This window comes from Urocampus carinirostris, chromosome 9 (genome assembly GCF_059441175.1).
Source record: "Urocampus carinirostris isolate Australia breed hairy pipefish chromosome 9, RoL_Ucar_1.0, whole genome shotgun sequence".
Classification (NCBI taxonomy): Eukaryota; Metazoa; Chordata; class Actinopteri; order Syngnathiformes; family Syngnathidae; genus Urocampus; species Urocampus carinirostris.
The window spans coordinates 32,149,740-32,174,031 of record NC_142357.1 but is presented as its reverse complement, the minus strand read 5'-3'; the positions used below and the strand labels follow the sequence as shown (position 1 = coordinate 32,174,031).

Here is a 24,292-nt window from a genome sequence, read left to right as displayed (position 1 = left end):
AGTATGAAAGCCGTTATGTTCACAAACATCAACACCCTCGCAAATGTAGACAAACCAGTTTTTTTTTTTTTTTAGAATGTTACTTTTATTTTGAAAGAATTCTTGTACAAGTCCAACTATCGATTATTATAAACTTCGTAACCTCTTGCATTAAACGGAGTTACGTTTTCAATATATTTCATAAACGTATATAAGAAGAAATATTGTTATCTCTGCTACGTTTGGTTGATTCATATGCATCTCATTGCATTTAAGTCACTTTGAAATTGATTTCATCAACACAACATTTTTCGATTGCAATTAAATAAAAAAAAAATAAAAAAATATATTCTCAACATTCATATGAACACACTAAGAAAAAAAATACACACATTTAGGTCAAGTACCATAGTAAGGACCGAAACGAAGCAGCTCTTGAACAATTATAAGCTTAGATCCCTAGAAAATGACAACACAATCATATTACCTTTTTTTTCAAATCCATTTCACTCGGCTCGCTACCGTTGAACATTTAATTCTGAATTCCTGTCTAAACCCTAACAGGCAAAAACAGCATTGCCATTAAAACTCAGGTTTCCACGTTTCTTCAGTCACTGGAGGACGCTTGTCGGCTGGAAAACTGTGGGAAAAAACAAAGGCATATTCAAGTCACAGCAATGTAGTGCTTTGTAAAAGTATTGCTGTCCTTCTCCCCAATTTTTGACATATTGCCATATTTTAAGCAATTTATGGTCATGATGACTGATCAATTTCACCTGTGTCCGCTCGTTTGGCGCCAGCCGCTGCTGGCTTCCGGATTGGTTTCCCATCCTACTTAAGCCCAGTCCTTTTACTCGCCTGTTGTCAGTCCGTCAGAGAACCTCTGTTTCTACAAGGCAAGCATTTTGACTCTGACTCCTGTCGGTCCCGCTTTTTTCACCAGTTTTTCACCCGTCCGTTCCTGATTTCCCTGTTTGTCTCCGGCTACGACCTGTTTTTTTGACCCTGACCACTGTAAAGTAGGCTTGAACGTATTTGCTCAAAAGTGTGTATTTTTAATCAGATTGTACGGCCCTTTTTGGCTTCTCGGAGTTTTACTGCTTCTTTGTTTAAAAGTGTTGGTACCCTCCCAGGGGGGAGGGTCAGACGGAGGTTTTTTTTTCTGTTTCTTTATCTCAGTACTATTCCATCGTTGTGACTTCAGTAAAACACAGCCCAGTGGGAGAGGGTTTTTAGAAGGGGCGCGGCCGGCGAGATGAAAGTAACCTTTTCCAACTGCAGTTGTCTAGAAAACTCAATAAGTCTTTGCCTGAATTTCCTTCTACGATTAGTCAATATCTTTTAGTTCTCCCACACGTAAGTGGTCGCTTTAGACCCGACGTACGACTCGTTTTTTGATCCCGACCACGTTTTCCTCTCCTGTCCCGGCTATCGACCTGTTTTTCCCATCTACGATCTCCCGCTCCGGAAGATCCACTTCCGCATTCGGAACGCGTTCCGATTCTTAGGGTCTTGCTTCCCGCATCCAGCTGGCACCGGATTGCGGGCGCTGCCTTTCTTCTTTATCTCAATGAACTTGTGGTTAACGTTACGCATGTGGGTCGTAATTCCGTTCTGGTCGTGACAACTGACAATATTTACTAAGAATCCACTATGTGTGAGACACAATCGAGAAAAGAAACAAAATTTATTCTTCATTTTATATGGGCTTCTTGGTCGCTTCTCTGATTAGTTTTCTCTTTGTTTGGGCCGGATGTTTAGGATGGCCAGGTCTTGGTAGGTTTGTATTGGTTTTATGCTTTGTCCATTTTGAAATTATTGCTCGCAGAGTGTTCCGAGAAATGTTGCAAAATCTTCTTGTATCTTGTTCCTGCTTTTTTACAACTTTATCTCAGAGCTGCCTGGTGTCTTCTTTGGTCTTCATAATGCTATCTGTTCTTTAGTGTCTACTTTCACATAAGTCACGGAGCATGTACATTTAAACCGAGACTTAATGACACACAGGTGCACTTTGGTCATTTAGCTCGACTTTCAGAAGTTATCAGGGAATTTCTGACGTCATTTGGCTTAGCAGAGAGACTAAGGGGCCAATATTTTTGCAATGCCCACTTTTCTTTTTTTTTTTTGTTAAAAAATATAATACAAAATGTTGGAATCATTTTGTTACACTTCACAATTGTGTCCCACATTTTGTTGATTCCTAGAAAACACATTTCTTTCTTTTTGCTTTAAGCCTGAAATGTGGCAATATGATAAAAAGTTCTTCGGGGACAAATACTTTCACTGAGCACTATAGTATAATGCGTTGTTTTTTAAGATTTATTTCACCTGCATATATGAAGAATTGCTTTCATATTTTTCAGGCTCAGTGTCTTCTTGCTGCGAGACGTCATCCGCAATCAGCGTAAGTCTACGGACAAAACGATGTGATGATTGTATTACGACACAATTTGTGTTTTGTGAGTCTCAATTTTACAAGGTGAGGTGCGCGTTTAAGTCTTCTTGATCTGCAGAGGACCCCATTCTCTTGGTGGACGTCTGTGATCTAAAATAAATGAGGATCAGGAGAAATAAACACATATATTAGTGACAGGAGCTATTTTTTTTGTGTTTGTTTAAATACACTGCAAGGAAAGAAAAGGATAAAAAATAAAGAAAAAGAAAGCAAATATCTCAAATTGTTTTTGTTCTTTTTAAAGCAGGGGTCTAAAACTTGTGGCCCCTCCCTCAATATTAAATCAATGTTTGATATGTTCGAGTTTGATATGGATGCTACCTGCTTGCTAATCGGTTAGGCAGGGATTAAAATGTAAACACTAAACTTTTGATATCGGGAACATGATTGTCTAGCTACTTCCCATTATGACCCATGGAAGTGACTATAATTTCAACAAAATAGCTGACTTGTTAACCCATTTTTGCAATATAATTGCAGAGTATTTTGCTTGAATTGAAACGTGGAACAAGGGGCCTCCCCCAGTGCTGGAGGAGATCCTCAACGCTGTTGAACTGAAGATTAAAGGACAGGCAGGCATGAAAATGGGCCAGGGCTTCAAAATGTGAAAAAAATTGTGAGGATACTGTAATTTTCTGTGTACAGTGCACACCTTTCATTATTTTAAATTAAAAATTAGTATATAATTCATTTTTGCTTTTTCACAGCTCAAATTAAACATTGTTGAATACTTACCACCATGATTCAAATCATTTATTGACAACTACCAACAGCAAATGTACAATGAATTAGTGCAGTCGAGTGGATTCTCATGCGTGCTTGACGTTTCTTTAATTGTAGGATAAAAATGGTAAAGGTCAGAAAAGGACCATTTAAAATACAGTCCAAATGCTAACCCAAACCCCGAAAGAGATTAAAAAAAGTAGTTTATTCAAGCACGTCAAAGAGACAGACATACGTGTACACGGCACACAAGCAGCTTGAGGGAGGCTGCAATGGTGATTTCAGCCAGAAGATGGCGTCAGCAAGTCGAATATTTTGAACTTAAAGACACCACCTTAAAAGGACACCTCAAACTATGCACCCCACCTTTGAAACGAGCAAAAAGATCTATCATCTGTTAGATAACACAATTGTACGTAGTTCAGGTAATAATATTTCTATCTTACTAAAAGAAATGAGCAAAATGTTCTACAAAAGACCTAAGATTTTTGCAGTGTATATTGCAACACTTAAGGAGGAAAAAAACACACCTCAGAGAGAATTCATTCTCAGATGTGGGTTCGGTTAAAGTGCTTCCATCGTCCAATTCCAAAATGGCTTCAGTGAGCGCATTTGTAATTTTGGTCTTGAGGGCAGTGGAGGTGAAGTCCGGAGAGGACAGCCCGCCACATATACTGCTGCTGTCTGACCAAAATCCTTTCTTAGGGCTGGCCACTGAATTTAAATGAAGAACAAGTTACACCCAACTTTTCAAGCACTTTCAATGATACATTTTTAAGCTTTTAGTATACATAGGCATTTCAATGCTGTACAGGGATTTCCCAAGTGAACGGAACGTGCTCACAACCACTATTTATGGCTTTGGCAAGTTTTAGGCTCGCCTGAAAAGTAAAACTTTACAAGAAGGCGTGGGCAGAAATTTAAGCACATGTAACGGCTGTACTTAGTTGAGGATAGCATTTCTTTAAAAAACTATTCTGGGACAGAAAAAAATGATGTAATTAAATTACATGTATACTTACTGAAAATAAAGATTACTTTGCATGATTACAATTTTATTTAAAAGTATATTTTTGTAGCAAACTTTAGGGGACTATGAAGTTCGGTGTGCATTGGATTTAACTTAATATTCTCTTCCTGGTTTGCGCCTCTATCTCTGCCATCTCATTCATTCCACACACACACACACACACACACACACACGCACTCACCGGTGCATTTACTCTCAGGACCCCCGCAGGTGCCTGAGTACAAAACATGAGTATAGGACCAAAAACTTTGCAAAACTAACAGAAAAGTGCTATATAATTCAAGCGCAACTAACGAGACAACATCAAGTATGAACATATACAGTAAATGCACTAACATGAAATAATTAGAGCAAGTTAATGCCTTGAAGCGTGTGTCCTCTTCTACAGTCAAGTCAAGTTTATTTGTGACGCCCTTAATAACAAGGAGTCTCAAAGGGCTGCACAGACCAAACACACTTCTAATCTATAGCATATGAATAACCTATATTTTATGTTGATAATATGTGTATTATTTGCCCTCATGTAGGTTTTAGATGAGGGGACAGTGTCATAATAGTCTGCAGTTTGCAAGTCTTTGATCTGTGCAGCCCTTTGAGAGTCTTTGTGATTAAAGGCTATACAAATAAACATGACGTGACTTGACCACAGATTACTGCAAACCACAGACTGTCATTACACCATCCCCTGATTTAAAACCTATATGAGGGCAAGGAAAAACTCAAACTCTCAACATGAGGAAAATGAAGAAACCTTAAGAGGATCGCACATTGGGTAATCCCCCTTCCAGGATGACCAGGCTGTTGCAATAACAAATAATACACAGATATTGTCAACGTTAAATATAGGTCATTCGGCAACATTTCTAGCATCCATTCATTCACTTCCTACACTCATTGACATGTGTTTCACATTAACATACACGTAATTCATTGATAGACAAATTGCAGGAATGAAAATGGTTCAGGTGTAAAAAAGTCAAAACGTGTGGAAGAAATGTTTATTTATGGATCAAGTGCACTCATGTATGATGCGCGGCCTTAAATTTGGATTAAAAATCTGTATAAAATCTAATTTCACTTTTTCACAGTTTTTTATCAACGTACACTATGAACACAATACTAACACAAAATATACAATGTATTTATTTAATGTCCTTAAAAGTCCAATCAACCAACAGATATGCTTGTTTTAATTTATATCTTTCAGGATGGCTTTCTGTACTTTCTAATTCCTAATATTTATCTCTGACATATCTCTAAAGTGCCTTATTGTATGTTATCAATATCACTGGTGGTCTAGAGGTTAGGCATGGGCACATTCGCCGTTGCGACCCGGGTATGATTCCTATTGCAGCTTATGTTTTGCGGTTGTGGTCAATGATATTTTTCGACAGATCAACCATTGCACAAAATACGGTAATATACCACCGTAAAACGTCGTGTATAACGTGCACCCAAACGTTTGAGTTATTTTTTCATATTAAAAAAAAAAGTCTTATGAAGGAATAAACAAGTTAATCCTGCCTGCACAAACTAAACAGATTTTAATTCATACACAGCACCTCAAAAATTAATTCTTTTCAAAATCTTATAAACCCCTCCAATCCCCAAAACATTTCCTCCTCAGATCTACACAATTTGAATAGGTCAACTATACTATTTTTTTTTTTTTTTTTACATCATAACGGTGAATTTTGCCGTAAAGTGAGAGATGTCGAAATTGTGTCAATAATAATTTCAATCACTGACACTAGGGGGGCAGAGATTGTTGACAATACAGCCCAGAGTTTGGGTATTGTGTTCTTAAAGTGAAATAAAACAGAGCATATCATGTCTGCCAGGTGAAAGAGAACATTTATTTTGCTCAATAATCTGAGCACTTTTTTTGTTGTATAACGAGCTACTACCTTGGGTTCCTCTATTTCATTTTCAAGGTTAATTGTTCATATATTAAATAAAGGGTAGTAATTTTACTTTGTTTTATTGGTATATTTGATATTGGAGTAATCCCTAAGTATCTGAAAACATTCAAGATACCTAACTGCAATATTATGGTACCTGGATTACGTTATGATACATTTTTCACCATGTCACTCGTAACTAAATCTGATTACACCTTTAAAGTAACCCTATGAACCCTGATAACAATATTCTAAAATCCCAGGAAGATATGGATTGTCCTTATTTATACTTTGAGATTATTAAATGAAAGAGTTGAATAAGTAATGTGTTTGTCATCAAACCTCCATCGATAGTTTTCTGGCGTTTGGCAGGTGGGACACTTTGCTGACGGGTGGAGATTCTTTCTCCTGGTATGGCAGCGGTGCCTTTCAAAGAACAGTAATACATGTTGACTGATGGCCAAGAGAGGGCGCCATTGGGGCAGTGAGAAGTCAGGAAAGTTGTACTGGGGGGGGGAAAAAGAACTTGGTTTACGGTCGTGGAATCATTTGAGGCAGCTGTGTCAACTCATTTTGGCTCGGGGGCCACATGCACGAGAAAAGAAACTCTCATTTAAAGAGAATTTAAATGATTCCACGAAACAATTTAAAGAGAGGGAGTGAGATAGAAAAAGCGAGCGAGAGAAAAGTATAGAGAAAAAGAGATTGAAAGAGAAAGACAGGAAGAGAGGGGAAGAGAGAAGGAGAAAAAGAAAAAATGAAAAGAGAAAGAGAAAAAAAGGAAGGGAGAGAGAAAGAAAGAGGCAAAAGAGAGAAAGAAAAAAGAAAAGAGAAACAGAGCTAGGAAGAGAACAGGAGAGACAGAGAAACTGAGAAAGAGAGAAAAGGGGTGAAAGAAAGACAGAGTGATAGAAAGAAAAAGAGAAAAGAGCGAAAGCGAGAGAAAAAACAGGGACAAAAGAAAAAGAGAGAATAAAAAGAGAGATAAAAGAGAGAGAGAGAAAGTGAGAAGAAAAAGTAAATAATAAAAAGAAAGAAAGAAATACAGGTACAGTTGCTTTCTGAGTAGCATTAGGCTTTGGTTACATCGAGTGGACATATTTCAAACGGCAAGTAATTTTTTTCTTGTGGTTCTCTCGCCCCTTAAGGTATTCTGATAAATATAGAACCATCTTAACTGAAACACCCGTTACTAAAAACACTTCTCTACCACCAGTTATTTGGAACTTAAGTTTAGCACCCGAGGCGTGTTCAGGAGAGTGAGTGATTGCTATCGCGAGCTATCGCTAGCTTCTGAACGGCCAGTGATTATTGAGCGCTCGCGTGCCCGAGTAATCACGGGAGAAAGACCGCTTACTTTGATTTCCAACATGGCGTCGACAGTGCAGAAGATGGAGGATCTCACCCTGACGAGTGCTGTTGGCGATGTAATATATCGTCTTACATTGCCTGGTAATGTTTGTGAACAATGCAAGACAGGTATGACCCTTCCACTGCGTTTAGGATAACCTTAACTGTGTCAATATGCGAACTGTCGCTCATATCAGCCAACTCGCTCAAAGCAAGCTGTAGAACGAAATCCATTGTACTGTCGTCGGCCATTTTGGATCAGTAAGGCAATCACAGTGAGCGATTACAACCGTTCAGCAGTGCGCGGCAAGCGATTAACAAGAGACTACATGTCTGATCACTCTCCTGAACACGCCTCTGGATTCTATAACGGACAGAGAAGCTGTATGGAATTTGGAACTTTGTTACTCTGTGCCCGCCATCTCCTGGTTCAAAGTCCTGATTGCAGTCTACATGATGTGCGTGCAAATATGTACATTTCTTAAAAGCTCTTCTTTCAGGTTTCTTCTTTTTTCATCCTTCCTAGGGATTGGACTGTGCTTGAAGAATTCCTCTTATCACTTTCACCATGTTTATGCTACACATACAAATTAAAGTAAAAACCAGGGACGAATATGACATCACTCGGTAGCACTCCCTTAGCCCCTATTTTTCGAACATGAGGCGTTCCACCCTGAAAAGCTCTGATAAAAGTACTAAGAGAAAGTCAAATAGGAACAGCGGACGTTGGTAACACACTCTCTCCACCTTTACATATGACAGTGGTATTCCCAGATTCAGGTGAAGATTTTAATATAAGAATAAAAAGAGCAAAACACTTGCACTTAAATGAGTGTGTATTGAAAAACTTTGTGTGCGATTTTTGGGCTTTCCAGAGCTCATTAATTTTCCTTGTGTTAAATAAACTCTAGTAGAAATGAATTGATTTTTCTCAAATGCACAGTCTCCCAACAATCAGGCATATCTGAGAGTTTGACAAACACTACAAGAGATAAAATCTTAATAAAGAAAAAAAGCATCATTTTAAAATTGAATCTTACGCCCCCGTATCATTAAAAAGTTATTAAATCGTTCATATAGATTCCCAGCCTCAGAGGCCCAGTTTTTGTGTCTTTCATTAAAAAAAATCGGCCTGGACGAGAGTGTTTTTTGTACAACGTGGCCCCAGAGCTAAAATGAGGTTGACACCCCTGATCTTGAGTCATCATTCGTCCCTACAAAGAGCATAACTGTACAATACCATATTTGTACATTCCTTTACACAAACTCTAAATAGAGCATTTAGTGAATTTGAGTAAAAACACAATCCATGTGGATGAATGTCATGTGTGAGAGGATAAAGTCTTACAGTAATTTCCTGTCCTGTGGCAGAAGCTTAAAATTGAACTCCCAGAGAATTTCCAAAAAGGCAACATTGGGATGCTGTTCTTCTCCTTCTTGCCGTGCCTTAAAGGCAAAGCGGATGCCGTCCCTAATTAAAAACAAACAAACTTTGATTCTGAGATGAAATGGTAAGCCTGACAATTATTAATTTTTTTTCACGTCTTACTCACATGTGAAGAGCCACCATTGGCTTGCGAACCTCTTTAATGTTATTGCTGAATGTCACTGCGAACTTCCTGGCCAATTCTCTTATCTCGTCAAAATTGTTGGCCCCCTCTGTCAGCATTTCTGTAAACAGCTAGACGGACATTAATAGCCAGTCTTTAAAAGATCAGTCGACTCTCTGAGGTTTGATATGCCTTATTAATTGAGTAGTTTTTTTCACACTAACTGTAAAATACCAGTAATCTTTCGGAGGGTATGTAAGAGTTGTAGTAGAGTCATATTGACGTCTGTTATCTTACTCTCCTTTACCGAGTGTGCCTATAAGTATTCACGACTGTATAAACCTACATACAGGGATGACTTACCTGTTGCATACTCAGGCAGACAGTTCGGGCACTCAGGATAGGATTAATGAGTTTTGTTTTTGAGATGGTTTCTTTAATGATGTCCCCAAAGTCCTTAAAGTTCTGCATCAAAAAAGGAAATGTCCACCTGTGATACTTTTGTCACTAACTGATAAATATAAAAAAAACAAAGAGAACAACAAAGCATTCTGTAAACTTTCCTGGAGTCCTTTACATTTTAAGAATCTCTTGTCCATTGAAACTTCAAAAATCACCTAAAGCTAACTACATCTGTCACAGTTGCCATGGCGCCCAATTGGCCCCGCCCGTGTGGCGCCAGCTGCCGCTCAGTGACAGATTGGCTTTCTGTCTATTTAAGCTCAGTGCTCTCATTCTTCCTTTGTCATCCCGTCAACGAACCTCTGCCCCGAAAAGTTTTGACTCTGTCCTGTTTCCTGTTGGTATTCTTACGGTTTATTTTTGTCCTGTTAAGTATCAGTTTCTAGTTTCGTGCCCGTCTATTTTTGTCCTGTTTATTTTCAATATCCTGTTTCATTATCCATCCTGTCTGTCCGTGTTGTCCGGTATTGACCCCATCTGTCCGATATCTACTCGGGCAATTGGTATCGATCTCCTCGGCCTCTGGCTTCCAATTATTTCATGCCAGACTGCTGCCTAACGTGCATGACTCCCCATTTCCCATAAAATAAAAGGCTTGTGTGATAACGTCACGCGTTTGGGTCCTGACCCGGTTCTGGTTCATGACAACATCAGTGTTTTCCTTACACTATAAAAACGCTGCCGTAACATCAGGGTTTTATTGGTCCCTACCAGGATCCCCACCAAGGAAAAAAAAAAAAAAAAGAAGTCCTCTAACTCACGGTTGGTTAATTGGCTAATGATTGTTTGCTGAGCAGAGGAGGGTTTTTGGGGGTAGCATGACTGCCACAGCATCAAATTGAGCAAAGAAGTGGTTCAAGAGAGATTGCTATATTGAGTACAAAATGGAAATAAAGAAAGAAAGAATAGACAAAGCGGGCAGCACGGCGGCGCAGTGGTTAGCAGGTGTGCGGCACAGTTCATGTCATGGGAACCTGTTGTGGGTTCAAATCCAGCTCCGGACTTCCTGTGCAGAGTTTGTATGTTCTCCCCGTGCTTGCGTGGGTTTCCTCCGGGGACTCCGGTTTTCTCCCACATTCCAAAAACATGCATTTCAGGTGAATTGGCCGGTCTAAATTGTCCCTAGGTGTGAATGAGCGAATGAGTTGTCTGTCCCTGTATGCCCTGCGATTGGCTGGCAACTGCCCGATGATTGCTGGGATGGGCTCCAACACCCCCGCGACCCTAGTGAGGATAAGCGGTGCAGCTAATGAGATGAGATAATAGACAAAGCAGGAAAATTATCCTTATTTGGACTCATTTAGACTATATTAATGTCTCTGTCTATCACTGACAGAAGAATGTTCACCCACCATGGTCTCACAAGATTCTACAGGAAACCTAAACTGAGTTAGATTTTTTTTTAAACAATATCAACATAATTTCTGAAGACAAATCATGGAGTAGACAGACTCATCAAAAATAAACTAAAAGGAGAAAAAAAAACAGTCCCATGACATTTTGCTGCATCTTCTCTGGATGTTTAATGAGTTGTACCTTGACATAGTACTTGAAGACATCAGTAGCAGCTGTGAGATCCATCACGCCAAAGATGATCAACTTACAGTAGCCAGCGAGCTGGTTGCGCTTCTTCTGAAGAAGTTTAATCGAATCTTCCATCAGATCTGATCATGAAAAACAAGAACCATTTGCGAACACGTAAAAAGATAAAAGGGGTTCAGCAGAACAAAAGTACTGAATTACAGACAAATAAAAAAAAATGATGCATGTACCGATACATGTCCATTTCTTTGGAGGGTAAAATACTTCTGTTTATTTAAAACGTGGAATTCAGATTTAAGACTAGTAATCATACACTGTATTAAAATCTTATTCAGTACCGAAAAGGCTTAACATTTCTTTAACATTTCTTCAAGCGTTATGATAAATAAAGGCCTTGATTAGGCACAGACCATGTTTATGCTTCAATAATCACTCAATGTCAATAACAAAGCTTGTCTCTAAATGCTTGGCTCTTTGAGTGACAGATATTTGACATTTATCATACATTGCTGAAATATTCTACCTTCCCAAGCTGCTTCTTCTGAGAAAATGTAGTCCAATAAGAAAGCTGACATCTCTGCACGCAAGGAGTAAGACGGCACATAGTATACGTTCGGAAGAGCAGGTTTAGAGCGGACAGAATTGGCGCTGTAAATTATTAGCAGGTCACACAGCAACTCAAATGCCTGTTGTGGGTGACAGTAAAACAATTTATTTGAAAAACTACTCATTTGATTCGCTTAATAATGATTCTTATGCTCATACCTGATCCCTTATATTACATTGGCCAAGAGACAGGCAGGTTTGGCAGATTTTGCAGAAAGAGCGAATCTCCTTTTTCAGGTGGTCTACTTCCGCCTGGGACGAATAAAAGGAAATTTCTGCAAAATTATTCGATATACATAAAAATGCTGACATTCGAATACCTCAGTTGGAACAGAGGGAAGATTTATTTTAGCCCTCATCAAGTGCAAGGCTGAGCACCTCAATGCTGCTACCACAAGCTGAAACAAAGCAAAGCAAATTTTAACATTTGTGTCATTATCAAATATCGTTCTTCACAGACTTCTTCTTCGAGATGTCCGTATTGAATCCTGCTTTTAAGAAGGGTCATGCAGGGGTCGAACAAGCTTTCACCAGAAAGGTGTTTGGCACTGGAAAAAAAATAAAAAATAAAAATAACAATTGTGCAAATTAATTTTCAAATACACTCTATTTGCTAACATTGTTTGATACTAGAAAGATGAAAACACTGCAGTGTTGTACACACCTAACCAAGTATGCAATCCGTTTTAAGACAACTGCTGCACTGAAAACATCGTCAGATAAGTCCTGGGTTCAAAAAAAAAAATTGGCATCAACTTGAGCACCCGTACTCCCATTTGATGTCACTTGTAAAATCATAAACATCTTTCAATTAAGGCACAATACATTTCCTTTGGAGTTAATGAACAATGGAAGTGGTTTTTTAAGTACGTTGTTAAACTACAAACCATAAATATGTCAAACTAAAGTTTGGCTAACCTGTATCAGGTCACTGTAATAACTGTTGAATTGTTCAGTCAGACTGTCAAACAGTTGACTAAACACCATGCAAGACCGAGAGGAGAATGAGTGGCGCTCTGAGCAGAGTATGTCAACCAGTTTGCTGCATGCCTCCAACACCTCGCTATTGGTGTGTTTCTCAACAATCAGGCGTATCTGAGACAGCAGGTTGTCAAGATGCTGTTGTGTGGGGTAAAGAGGAGAAAAGAGTCAATTTGATTCAATATAGAAAAAAGGTCTGTTTTTACTGGGTAAGTGTTCTCTGGAAGGGAGGAACATACAATGTGATGAAATCAAAGAAAAAGCCAGGAAAAATAATCAGTCATTAAATGCTACAAGAAAAACACCATACCTTCCCCATGCACTCTGCACTGCTGTACATGTCCAAATCAAAGTAGAGTGGCACTTTCAGGAGGAGTTTTACCTTTCCTGTGTCTGCTGAGTACTGAACAAAGAGAAAAAACCCATATCAATGTTCAGTCTTAAACACATTCTAAATTAGGTTAGACAGTTGAAACCTACCTTGGCCAGCAGCTGTGTCAGTAAAGGAATAAAATGAGAAGTGATTCGCTGCTTGTCCTCTTCCTGCAGCTTCTTGTCCTTTGCATTCAGAACCTTTTGTGTGAAAATGAACATGTGGTATGCCAATTGTTTTGGAATAAACTTCATATTTCAAACAACAAATAAAAGTGATGAGCTAAAACCGGATTATAATCGAGAAAGAAAATCCCTTAATTAAGTTTTAAGCCTGGTGCTACACATTAACAATGTGAGTGTGATTGAAGTGTTGCACACTAAGCTCTTCCACTCCACAAGCACCTACCAAAATTCATGATTATTTAGATCAGGGGTGGTTAACACATGGCTCTAAAGCCGCATGCGGCTCTTGGGCAATAAGAATGCAGCCTCATCTTATTTTCTATATAATGTGGCTCTTTGCCTTGTTTCATGGTTAGTTTTTTTTTGTGTGTGTGTATTGAGGGTGGACACTTTCCTTGAAATCAACACAAGAACAATACTAGTATTGTGTGTTCTGGGAAATAATACGTTTTTAATTGTGTGTGTCTGTCTGTCATGACAGGTCAGTGCGTGGTGTGGCTCTTTGACTCTCACAGTTAAAAATTTCGGCTCTTTGTGTCAAACTTGTTCGCCACCCCTGATTTAGATGATAGAGGCTGGTGTCCATGGTTAACACTCTCACTTATATTGTAGATACCGAAGATAAACATTAATCTCTGTGCAACTTTGCCTCTGGTGAAGAAAGATGGACTGGCAAACTGGGAGAAGACCTTATGCATGCCAGACCCACTGCCTCAGACCCTCAATTCTTTTTTTTTGTGTGTGCGTTTGCCTTTTTCATCATGCTGAGTTGATGAGGATGGAGTCTTAGAGTAAGTATCACATTGCTACATATGTCATTCGCCTCTTCTGGTTTTCTGGCTATATCATTCTTAAGAGTCAAAAGTATGTGGGAATGATCAAATATCTATAAAGATACATAATGAAACGTTTAAGTGCACACACACACTCACAAAAAGGGGCAACGATGCCATGAGAAATTATCATAAAACAGAAACAATATGCTCCTTGGGAAAAAAATAAAATAAAAAGAAAGAATTATTGGGCAGCACGTCGGATAAGTGGTTAGCGCGGTCATGGGATCAAATCCAGCTACCAGCCTTCCTGTGCGGGGTTTGCATGTTCTCCCCGTGTTTGCGTGGGTTTCCTCCGGGCACTCCGGTTTAGTCCCACATTCCAAAAACATGCACGTCAGATTAATTGGCCAAATCCAAATTGTCCCTCGGTGTGAATGAGTGAGCAAATTGTCTGTCTCTTGTGTGCCCTGTGACTGGCTTGCAACCAGTCGAGGGTGTCCCCTGCTCACTGCCCGAAGATGACTGAGCACCTCCGCGGCCCTACTCAGGATAAGCGGTGCAGATAATGGATGAAAGAACTATTCAACGTTGTATGAAGTGCAATTAGCTTTCTCGGGTGAATGTCTGTGAAAATTGACCCCCCCCCCACACACACACACACACACATTATTTGAATAGCAGACACAAGGCTCTCCTTGCTGCCTCCAAAAAAGTTTAAACAAAATAAACATATACAATCTAGAAACAAATTGTATATTTTTCACGGGGTCACGTTTTTATGAATGTAATGGTGTTTTAATTATTTTGTCTAGTGATGGAACCTTAAGTCCTGTAAAATTGTATGAGTAGTCTTGTTGAATAAATGACATTCAACCCCCAAAAGCAAGCCTCATTCATAAACGACATAGACATACGACTGTTTTACATGTCCGCACCTTTTTGACCGGGAGTCTTCCAACTGGCGGAGTGGCCTCTGCTGCCCGTCGGATCACACATACCATCAAGTCAATGAGTATGTCTTCCTCCTCGTTCATCAAACCTGAGCAGAAGTAACAGCAACATTAAGGACACAGTTTCAATGCAGACAAAATACATAAAATACATTTTTAAAAGTTTTTTTTAAATTCATGTGTACTAAAGTGAAGTCTCATAAGTGGGCTTAAAATCAAATTAGAAATTCTTGTGAGTGATTTTTTTAACCCTTACAAGATTCATGTAACAGAAGAGTTGTCATGCACTTCCAATCTTTTAACTTGGAAGCAGCAGCATCCCACAGGCTGTCCACTAGGTAAGTTGCATGGTCTTGAAACTGTCCAGCAGTTAAAAAAAATAAAGAATCACTCAGGTATATAAAGTTTCCTATTTAGTAATGTAAATGTAAATAGGAAAGGCAGATAGTACCTCACTCTTGAGGTGGAGGACAATAAGAATTTGGAAAAACTCAATGTTTTTGCCCTCTTCATTCCTGTGGTCAATCACACCATTCAGCCTAGGACAAACCACACAATATCAACTGCTTTTAAAGATGAAACTAAATCTGACGATATTGCTACTCTGTCACTATAACAGATCAATTTCTTGCTAGAGTGAAATAAGTTTTTTTTTTTTACTTGTTATAAAGGAACAAGCCAGCTGTGGATGCCAAACTGCGATTTTCAGTGTAAACTAAGGCATATATATGTGCACACTCCTCATCCTTCAGTCCTCCATCCATGACCCTGCACAAAAATTATGATTAAAAACCACATTTTTTTGTCATTATTTTCAAATATTTTGTTCTTTTTATTGTTTTACTGTAACCAAAACATTTTTGGAATGCCTTCATTGTAATAAAATAAATGTACAACTAACTGGTTGATTTGCAGCAGCATTTTGACCACTTCCACAGCAACATCATTGTCTTTGTCCATCACCATGTCGAGCATCCTTTTCTAAAAACACATACACAGACACAGAGACACGCAGACACAGACACACACACAATTTACCCAGAAAAACATACTAAAAAGGGAACAAATACACTCCTGAATTATATTAATTAATTTGAATAATTAGGAAGAATTAGTGTGAAACACTTCAATTAATACTACCAATGACAACAATGAATTGAGGTAAGACATGATTTTAAAAAAGCTTTACATAATAAATAAAGCAGGAATCATTACAACAATATGCTAAACAAACAGTAAATGCAGTGATTTCTCACTTTAAATCTGACAGTGAAAAGCTCCAGGTGGCTATGGAACTCCTTCTCCTGATAGAGACGCTGCAGGCTTCGCACACATTGCATGCGCACCATGCTTTGCTGCGGGGCAACAGGCAAAAAAGTCTAAATTGTTGTTGTTTACTCACAGAAACTCTAAAGGGTTAAAAACCTATCGCCTATGGACAGCTAAAGAAAATAAGAGCACACATAAGGTATGAATATTTTATTTGGAATATGCATTAGTGATTTTTATAGTATTCTAAAATTAGGCATATGAACTAAAATAATAAAAAAGGTAAATCTAAGGCTTAAAGCTCACCTTGTCAAATAGCATCCAACCCAGATATTTGAGATTGCCATCATTGAGGAAGTGGTCAGGGTGAGTTTTGATCCACATGCCAAGCTCCTCTATGCAAACTGCCCTGATGTCTACCAGAGTGTCACGGTAGCGGTGAACAAAAATGCCACGCAAGTTGGAGTTCATCAAGGAGGACAGCTCCTCTTTGTTTTCCAGCAACTATGATGTAATAACAAAGCTGTGTAATCAGGACTAATGGAGATGTTTTCAAGCTGAATATCTTAAACATTGGTAATATGATCTTTTATTAGGCATTAGGAGCATGTGCAAAATAAAATACGGAAAAGACACGGCATAAAAGCCATGTATGTTTGACTTAATTGTCACAGGCGGGCATTGGTTGTGACTTCTGTGTCACAAATTGGGATATTAAAGTGGATCTGTCCGGGAGAGGCCAGCACCAGTTTTCACACTCCACTAAATTTGATTGAACTAATGTAAAGTATCTCAAAATAAATTATATTTCATTACTTTTGTTTATAGCTCTTGGTAAACTCTTTGATGAATTAAAGGGTGCATAATTGAGTTACATTTTGGGACGATCAAGCTTTTGCTTAAAGAAATGTAAATGTGCGTGTTATCTTATTGACCTCATTAATGAAAGCCTTGAGCTCTTCCATTCGTTGAGAGTCTTGATCCTCTTTGTCCTTGCCCTGCTCCAATTCGTATCGCCGCTGAACAGTTTGCAGCTGAAGGGAGACAGCAACGACCACCTCCACAATTCTTGACGTTAATTTCATTGCTAAAAAGAAAATCACATCTTTTGTTAGCATGCGAGTGAGGTCTTCTCTCCTTCCAGAAATTTTGATGACAAGTGCTCACCTATCAAGGTGCTGGTGTGTCTCATTGCCCTGACTTGCGAGTCAGACATCCCAGTGAGGAGAGATAGCAAGGAAGGAAAGAGATATTCATCATAAATGTGACTATTGCGACAAGAGTGCACCAGGATGCTGGCAAACTCGCAAAGGCCCGCTCCGAAACGCTTCATGGAGGGAACTGTCCCGGACAAAGGGTAGCTACGTGTAGTCTGAAAGAATTGCAAAAATTAAATTGATTGTGCGCCATATTTTCTACAATACAGATATGTTAAAGCTACAAAGTTGCCTTCAATGTCATGACACTTACCCCATCAAACTGTTGGGTTAGCAGGGCAATGATTTCTGCATTTTGCATAGAGTCAAGCATCTCACTGGACACCACTCCTAGGGCGAAGGAAACAATATTAAATGGAGGGGTATATAAAATTCGTGTGAAAATGGCATTTAATACTTTGAAAGTATGCACAATATCTTATATGCAGTTTCTAAAAAAAGTCAGCTAACATTTTATTGTCACATCAATAAAACTCTACTGTAGGGTGATATTCAGTGCCCCATTTCCTGCACTAAGCATCCCCCCGTAACACTCACCTTGGCATCCACAGCATTGAACGATGAAGTTGATGAGCAACAACAGTCCTTGTTCACGGCTTTGCTTGTAGTATTCTAGCCACTTGTCCATCACGGTCTAGGGGTAAACATGACAAAAGCAGCCAATTAGACATACATCTGAATCATTAATGTGAATAAAAAAAATAATGCGGTGGAATGTCTAAATGGAAAGAAATCATGGTGATGTAATCTGTTTGGAGTGTCCAATTCTCTTTAAATCAAATCACGACTAGCCATTCACTGAGTTAAATTTTCCTTTCTCCTTTGGAATCTAAAAAGTCTACGTTTGTAGATTGCTAATATTCATCCTTTCTCTTTTGAAAATTATATATGTCTACGTTTGTAGATTGATAATCATTTGTCATTTTTTTGCAGACCTGGTCACTTAATTCTATTCTCAGCCCCTAACAGTGAAATCTTTCATCTTTTTCTTAACACCAGATGCAAAGTTAGAAAACTTTTTAAAAATTCAAAAACTTGCCATTTTCTTTAGAAGCAAAAATCTTTGGCATTTAATAGTTCCATAGCACATGACAAATTTGGTCAAAAGAGGGTAATTTTCTTACCACAAGGGCCTTCTTCCCAGAGCTAACAGCATTGTAGATATCTTTTGCACTGATAGTCAAGTCCCCCGTGTTGACTGCTCTTTTCTCAGGCTTAGGTTTGCGTTGTTTTGGTGTGGACTGTCTAGGAGTGCTTTGGGAAGACGGCTCATCCTGAGAAGCTTCTGGATTGGTGAGTGTGGGGCTCATAGTATGGTGCAGTGATTGTTCCATTGCATCTCTGCGTTTTGGCTTTTTGGGTGGCTTGAGATGGAAGGGAGGCACAAAATTGGGTGACTTGAACACAAATGATGGATTTGAATAGACGATTGAAACATACGAGTGATAAAATACAGTGTTTCCTCACCATATCGTGGTTTGACTTTTGTTCTTTTAATCTTAATTAGTCTTTCGGATTTTTTGCATACATTGATGAATTTCTGTATCCTTTTTAGAGTGCCAGGACACTCAAACCAATTGGAGAACTGCTTTCATTTTTCTTGGATTGGAACTATCCAAATGACCTGTTTACAATTCTAGTCAAAGAATGATAAACCTTGTCTGCATATCGGTTGCGAGCAGTCTGATCAGGAGGTAAAAACGAGCAATGTACAGAGTACCGTGGCTGTTTGCTTTTACTCAAATAGTGAGCTCCATTGCTCTGTCCCGCCTCTTTACAGAGTATGCTTCAAAGCAGGGATTTACACAAAATACTGATGGATATATGATTGTGACATCCATTTAAAATGGATGGATATTGTTATAATATAAAAGTGTGTCGCTTACTATATATATTCATTGTCATTTAAACTTCATTGATTTAACTGTGAATAAATTATTCTTCTTGTTCTTCTTTTAAAGCTCAAATGTGTAATATTTGACCACTAGATGGCACTGTGTAGTCTGATATGAGCGAGGACCAGTGATACATGGCAGAGCGTGCCAGAAGAACATGGCACTGATCTAAGAAGGGATTCCATGGTAAAAAGTTATAAAATTTTCTAGACCTATGATTATTTTTTTCTTCATAAAAACTAACATTGGTATGATAGTTCATGTATTTTTTCCTAGTATTCAGATCAAGTTTTTTTTTTACTAGATTAAAGATTTTGTACCACTAGGATGCACTAAATATTACATACTTCCTTTAAGATGTGCTTTGTTTTGTGGCCAGAAATGCCCTTCAACATTCTCATATCAGTGTCTGCCAGAACTAGTTTAGACAGGGGCTTGTTGTGTCGTGGAAATGTCCATTGTTGTCCCAAAACTTTTGGTTTCGTTTAAGTTTGTTTCAGTTTCTGGACAGCCCTTCTGGTAGAACGACATTTTGTTTCGCAATTGTGACCTGCTACAACTATTGTATGCAAGCCATTCTGTCCTGGAATATTCTGTAAAATAACTGTGATAACCGAGGAATTACTTAATATGGTACCTCTTTTGCGCAACTCACTTAGTATGCAAAGTTATGGAACATATTAACCACTCAGACACAGAGAATACTGTAGATTTTAAGGGACAGTATGTAATATTTGACCACTAGATGGCACTGTGTTGTCTTATTCAAGCGAGGGCCAGTGATACACAGCACAGCATGGCAGACCAAGATGGCGCTGACTTAAGTGGGGATTCCACGGTGGAAGAGAAAGAAATTATTATTATCAATATATTATATATTAATATTTTTCTACCTTTGATATTTTAAGAAAATTAACGTTGTAATTACAGTTCATGCATGTTTGCCTTGTATTCAAATCAAATACATATTTTTTTTACAGGATGAAAGATTTTCCGTCTCACGTCTTGGGATCAAGAGGTAGCAGGTTCGATTCCGACTGTGTTATATGTCGAAGTGTCCTTGGGAAAGACACTGAATCTCTAATGCCCCCAATAAGGAGGTGGGTGCCTTGCATGGCTGACTCCCTGTTGGTGTGTGTGTGTGTGTGTGAATGGGTAAGTGTGAAGCACATTGTAACGCTCTTTGGGAGGTCTTCATTGACTTGAAAAGCGCTATATAAATGCAGATCCTTTACCATTTACTAGAAGGCACTAAATATTATATACTGTCCCTTTAAGTTGTTTTTTTACACTGTACCTTGCTAATTTCGAAACCAAGGATTTGAGTTTATTCACTTACCCGTGGGCTTGGTCCCGCCTGATTTTTCCGTTTTATGGTTTTCGCTGGGGGCGCAAAATCTTCATCTGAATCAGAATAATCCTCCAAACTAAAGAGAATTTGAATTAATGCATTTATTTCAAAAGTGAAGGTATACAAAACAAATTTTGGGGTTGTTGAATTCTTACCTAGGGCAGCTGGCGCTTGACATGGTTGACTTTTTTTTTAAATGATTAATATTCTAACACAAAGCAAATTGATAATGTTAAAAATAAGTTTGAAACATTTTCAATTGTTTAAACATTACAAATAGCCCGGTGTGGACTATAACATACAAAAATTGGAGACATATTTGTGCGATGAAATAAATATGTTTGTTCATTGCACCCAACCCCCCACCCCCCCCCCCCCTTTTTTTTAATTTTTGACACTTCAACCACAAAAAGTAAAGCTGCTCTATAACCACAAAGAACAAAACTACTTATAACTATGACATAACCAACCTTCTTAGCAGTTTGTTTTGAATTTGAACGTTAACATAACAACTTTAATTGCTTACCAAGATTTCCACCACCTTCACTTAGTGACAACGGATGAGCGAGAAGACCTCGATTAAACAAGGAAGGCAAGGATTGGCCAAAGCCTCGTTAACGGAGGCTGCAATTGGTCCTCCCTGGATTTGTGTCCCCTAATTGGTATTTATTGTTACCTGGCAGATTTCGACTTTAACCCAGAAAAAACACTCTTCAAATGAATACGTTTGAAAATGAAATTAGTATTCAAGCAAACAATTAGATATGTACTTTTAAAAACTTTCGACGTAGCTTTATAAAAGTTGTAAAGCCAGATGGAAATCAAAATAGAAACATAATTACACAGAGCAGTAATTTCTTCACATACCAAAAGGAGGGACTGTTGCAACACTCAACAGAATGGTTTACTCTGGGTGGAGAAAGAAGAAAGGATTGTCCAATCAGAGTCCGAGTTTGAATAAACCCGGAAGTCGTCCGCGCGTACATTTCAAAATCAGTGTTCAACACCATCAAGGTAAAGTTTGTTATTTTTGGTAAAATGACACAATTGTCTGACATAAACTTTGAATTTTGGAAGTTTTTATTTTTTTATAGTATCTGTTTTAAACTTAACAAGACCATTAACATTTAGAATACAATTGTCTTTATTTTCCTCGATGACAACGTAGTGTACATTGTTTGCAACGAGATTAGACGTGGCACCCCAGCATAAACATGTGATAAAAGACTTAAAAGAACAGGATAAAAAGAGTATTAGGATAGATGGGCAATATACAAGGTAGTGCTCACTGCTCGTAGACTAAAGTTGTAAGTGGGTAAGAATAAATGTACACCAAAAAAGTGCAGAGATTATCATTTTATCACCAGTACATTTCGAACAAATTATTTCAAGTCGAATAGCTTTAATTAATGTACGCGTTCCGTCCTTGAAAATGCTTGGATTTTAGTTATGTGTTTTCAAGGATTGAGAAGTGCTTGAATTTTGCGTGAACTGTTCCTTTACAAGTCTGCTTAAAAATGACGGTGACACGGCTCTCTGGCTTTCGCTTTGCCATTGCATTTCTTCTCTCGTGATTAAAGGCAGCCGGCATTAGTTTTTATGGCATTGTCCTCTTTAGCATCATCACCCCACATGGGTCGCGCTGAAATGGACAGGTGAATGCTACACCAAAATAGGGTACGATAAAATGTGTATTCATGTATTGATTATGAGTTAATTATGGACATTTATTATTGGATGTGCAAAAAATGAAGGAAGCGTTTCCTTGTGGTAAATTGTCATGCAAAGTACTTCCTACAACTGAAAATGTAAGATACATGTTACTGTAAAGGTTACTCAACAGCTACATGGGAAGAGATTTGTCTCAAAAACAACTACATATGTATTGTTGTGATCCATGAATATATTAATGATCTCAAAATCATATGTCTTAATGAATGCACATGCTAGAAAATCGTATATGTTAATTGTAGATATATTTGTGGCACAGCAAAATACATGATTCACAAGAAAGTTCTTATTTTAGTGTTACTGGGGAACTTTAAAAATTGTCAATCAAATTCCCTAAAAAGTAATTGAATTTGTCCATTCAAAAGGTGTACGAACCCTGTAATTCATTGAGAATTCAAATGTTTGTTACTTTGTTGCAGTATGTCCTGTAACAACAATGTTATACGTGTTGATGGATCATCATCATCAGAGGCCCCTCGTGAGCCCTTGCACCTCATCCCCTGTGAGATAGAACACAATGGACCTGCACAGGTTTTCCAGTACTTCAGTGCAGCCATAAAAGACCGGAAACAAGGTACAGTAAATATTAGAGATATCTGTGGTTTTATGATGTCGATCAGTTGTTGGTAACCTTTTTGACCCAAAGAGCCATATAACATAGCATATACCTGCTCTCCAAACAAAAGCAAATTCTTCAACACATTTCATATAATTGCGTGAGGTTGATGTTACGAAATAATAATGCCAGAGCCTGTGTACCATATCAATATAAATATAACAATTAAAATATGTCTCCCTCCCTCTATTACGTAAGTGTTGGGCTTATTTTGACTGCTATTTTTGTCCTGAATAATGGTTTTAAAACGAGGTGCAAGCAAAGTTCTTTCATAAAAATGTCACAACATACTGCAAACGAGGATACTATCGTATTTCAGCGCAGACGACACTGGGCGGGGAGAAAGAGTGCGCTCGCCCAGTGTATAGCTCCGCCAATTCTTACCACCCACCCAATCAAATTGCCCTCGGTGCTTTTCTTTCATTTAAAGTTTGTTCTGTGGCTTTTCATCACAAAGGGTCTTAAAAATGAACACGGATTGTTTAATGAATTTCGATATACAGGATTATTTAGCGATTTACAGTCACAACGAGGTCTGTTGGTGTGCCAGCCTGACTGGTAACTGTAGTTGAAATTTTGTCATATACTGGACTAAAACCCTTTGTGGTTTAGAATTCTCTCAGCTTTACATGTGCAAAAATGGCTCTGTAAATAATAGAACTTGTGTAATTATTATATTTTACTCATGAAAAGAACCATAAATGGCTCATAAGCCATAGGTTCCCAACCCAATGTGGATCGTTTGATTTTACATTTCCCTTTATAGAGAAAACAGTCTCATTCCGAGGCCGTGGACTCAAAGGACAGGAAATACATTGTCCCGAAGGCTACACTGGCATTGTGTTCAAGGAGATTGACAAGCCTGGTTCTGATCAGGAGGTAAACATTGATTTATCTGTTTTGTGCAAACAGTGAATCATTAATGATTCCGCTTTCCCATTTCTATATGTGCTTGTTTAGGACAGGACACTGAGGGTGTCTTGCGTGTTTGACAAGCTGACCTACTGGAATCTTGAGACTCCTCCTAATTCAGATGACGCAGTGGTGACAGCAATGGACTGGCCTGAGCTTGCTGAAGCGGTAAAGAAATAAAACCAAGCCTTTTCATCCATTCAACTGATATCTGCAACGTGGTAACATTTTGTGAAATATTCATACTTTGTGCCTTTTCAGATTCATGGAGCAGTTGAGGATTAAAAAACATGTTTCCAGAAATCTGATTGGCTAATCCATGTCTATATTTGGAATTACTGTTTACTGTGCTTGGTAAAACAAATTTGAGTCAAAGTAAATGCATTTATTATTTTGTATGAAAATAAAACCATAAGAAATACTGTATTGTTTGCAGTA

The 24,292-nt window shown here is 38.3% G+C and overlaps 2 protein-coding genes across 5 annotated transcripts; one reads left to right on the top strand and one right to left on the bottom strand.

Annotated features, from left to right (window-relative positions):
- Positions 1-71: 71 nt before the first annotated feature.
- Positions 72-21,482, bottom strand: stag3 (STAG3 cohesin complex component). Of its 4 annotated transcripts, none has more exons than XM_088343525.1 (32): positions 21,463-21,482; positions 20,751-20,779; positions 20,584-20,671; positions 18,474-18,713; positions 17,887-17,983; positions 17,603-17,679; positions 17,300-17,504; positions 17,068-17,219; positions 16,439-16,636; positions 16,120-16,218; positions 15,765-15,844; positions 15,524-15,631; positions 15,315-15,402; positions 15,120-15,222; positions 14,849-14,952; positions 13,060-13,152; positions 12,890-12,982; positions 12,517-12,717; positions 12,263-12,324; positions 12,059-12,146; positions 11,919-11,996; positions 11,758-11,850; positions 11,516-11,678; positions 10,987-11,114; positions 9,352-9,453; positions 8,992-9,119; positions 8,787-8,909; positions 6,431-6,594; positions 3,688-3,871; positions 2,456-2,524; positions 2,308-2,389; positions 72-619 (listed from the first exon to the last, which is right to left on the bottom strand). In XM_088343525.1, the coding sequence occupies exons 2-32, from the start codon at positions 20,771-20,773 to the stop codon at positions 587-589; spliced, it is 3,546 nt and encodes a 1,181-aa protein (XP_088199651.1). In that variant the 5' UTR covers positions 20,774-20,779; positions 21,463-21,482; the 3' UTR covers positions 72-586. The 4 variants fall into 4 exon arrangements, with proteins under 4 accessions (XP_088199651.1, XP_088199649.1, XP_088199650.1 ...); XM_088343523.1 differs by lacking the exon at positions 21,463-21,482 and adding an exon at positions 21,122-21,439 and having other exon boundaries at positions 20,751-20,803; XM_088343524.1 differs by lacking the exon at positions 21,463-21,482 and adding an exon at positions 21,122-21,439.
- On the top strand, positions 21,478-24,278 carry rnaseh2c (ribonuclease H2, subunit C). Its single transcript, XM_088343527.1, has 5 exons — positions 21,478-21,609; positions 22,746-22,900; positions 23,709-23,821; positions 23,903-24,022; positions 24,116-24,278. Exons 2-5 carry the CDS (start codon positions 22,747-22,749, stop codon positions 24,137-24,139), a joined length of 411 nt encoding a protein of 136 aa, XP_088199653.1. The 5' UTR covers positions 21,478-21,609; position 22,746; the 3' UTR covers positions 24,140-24,278.
- Positions 24,279-24,292: the final 14 nt, after the last annotated feature.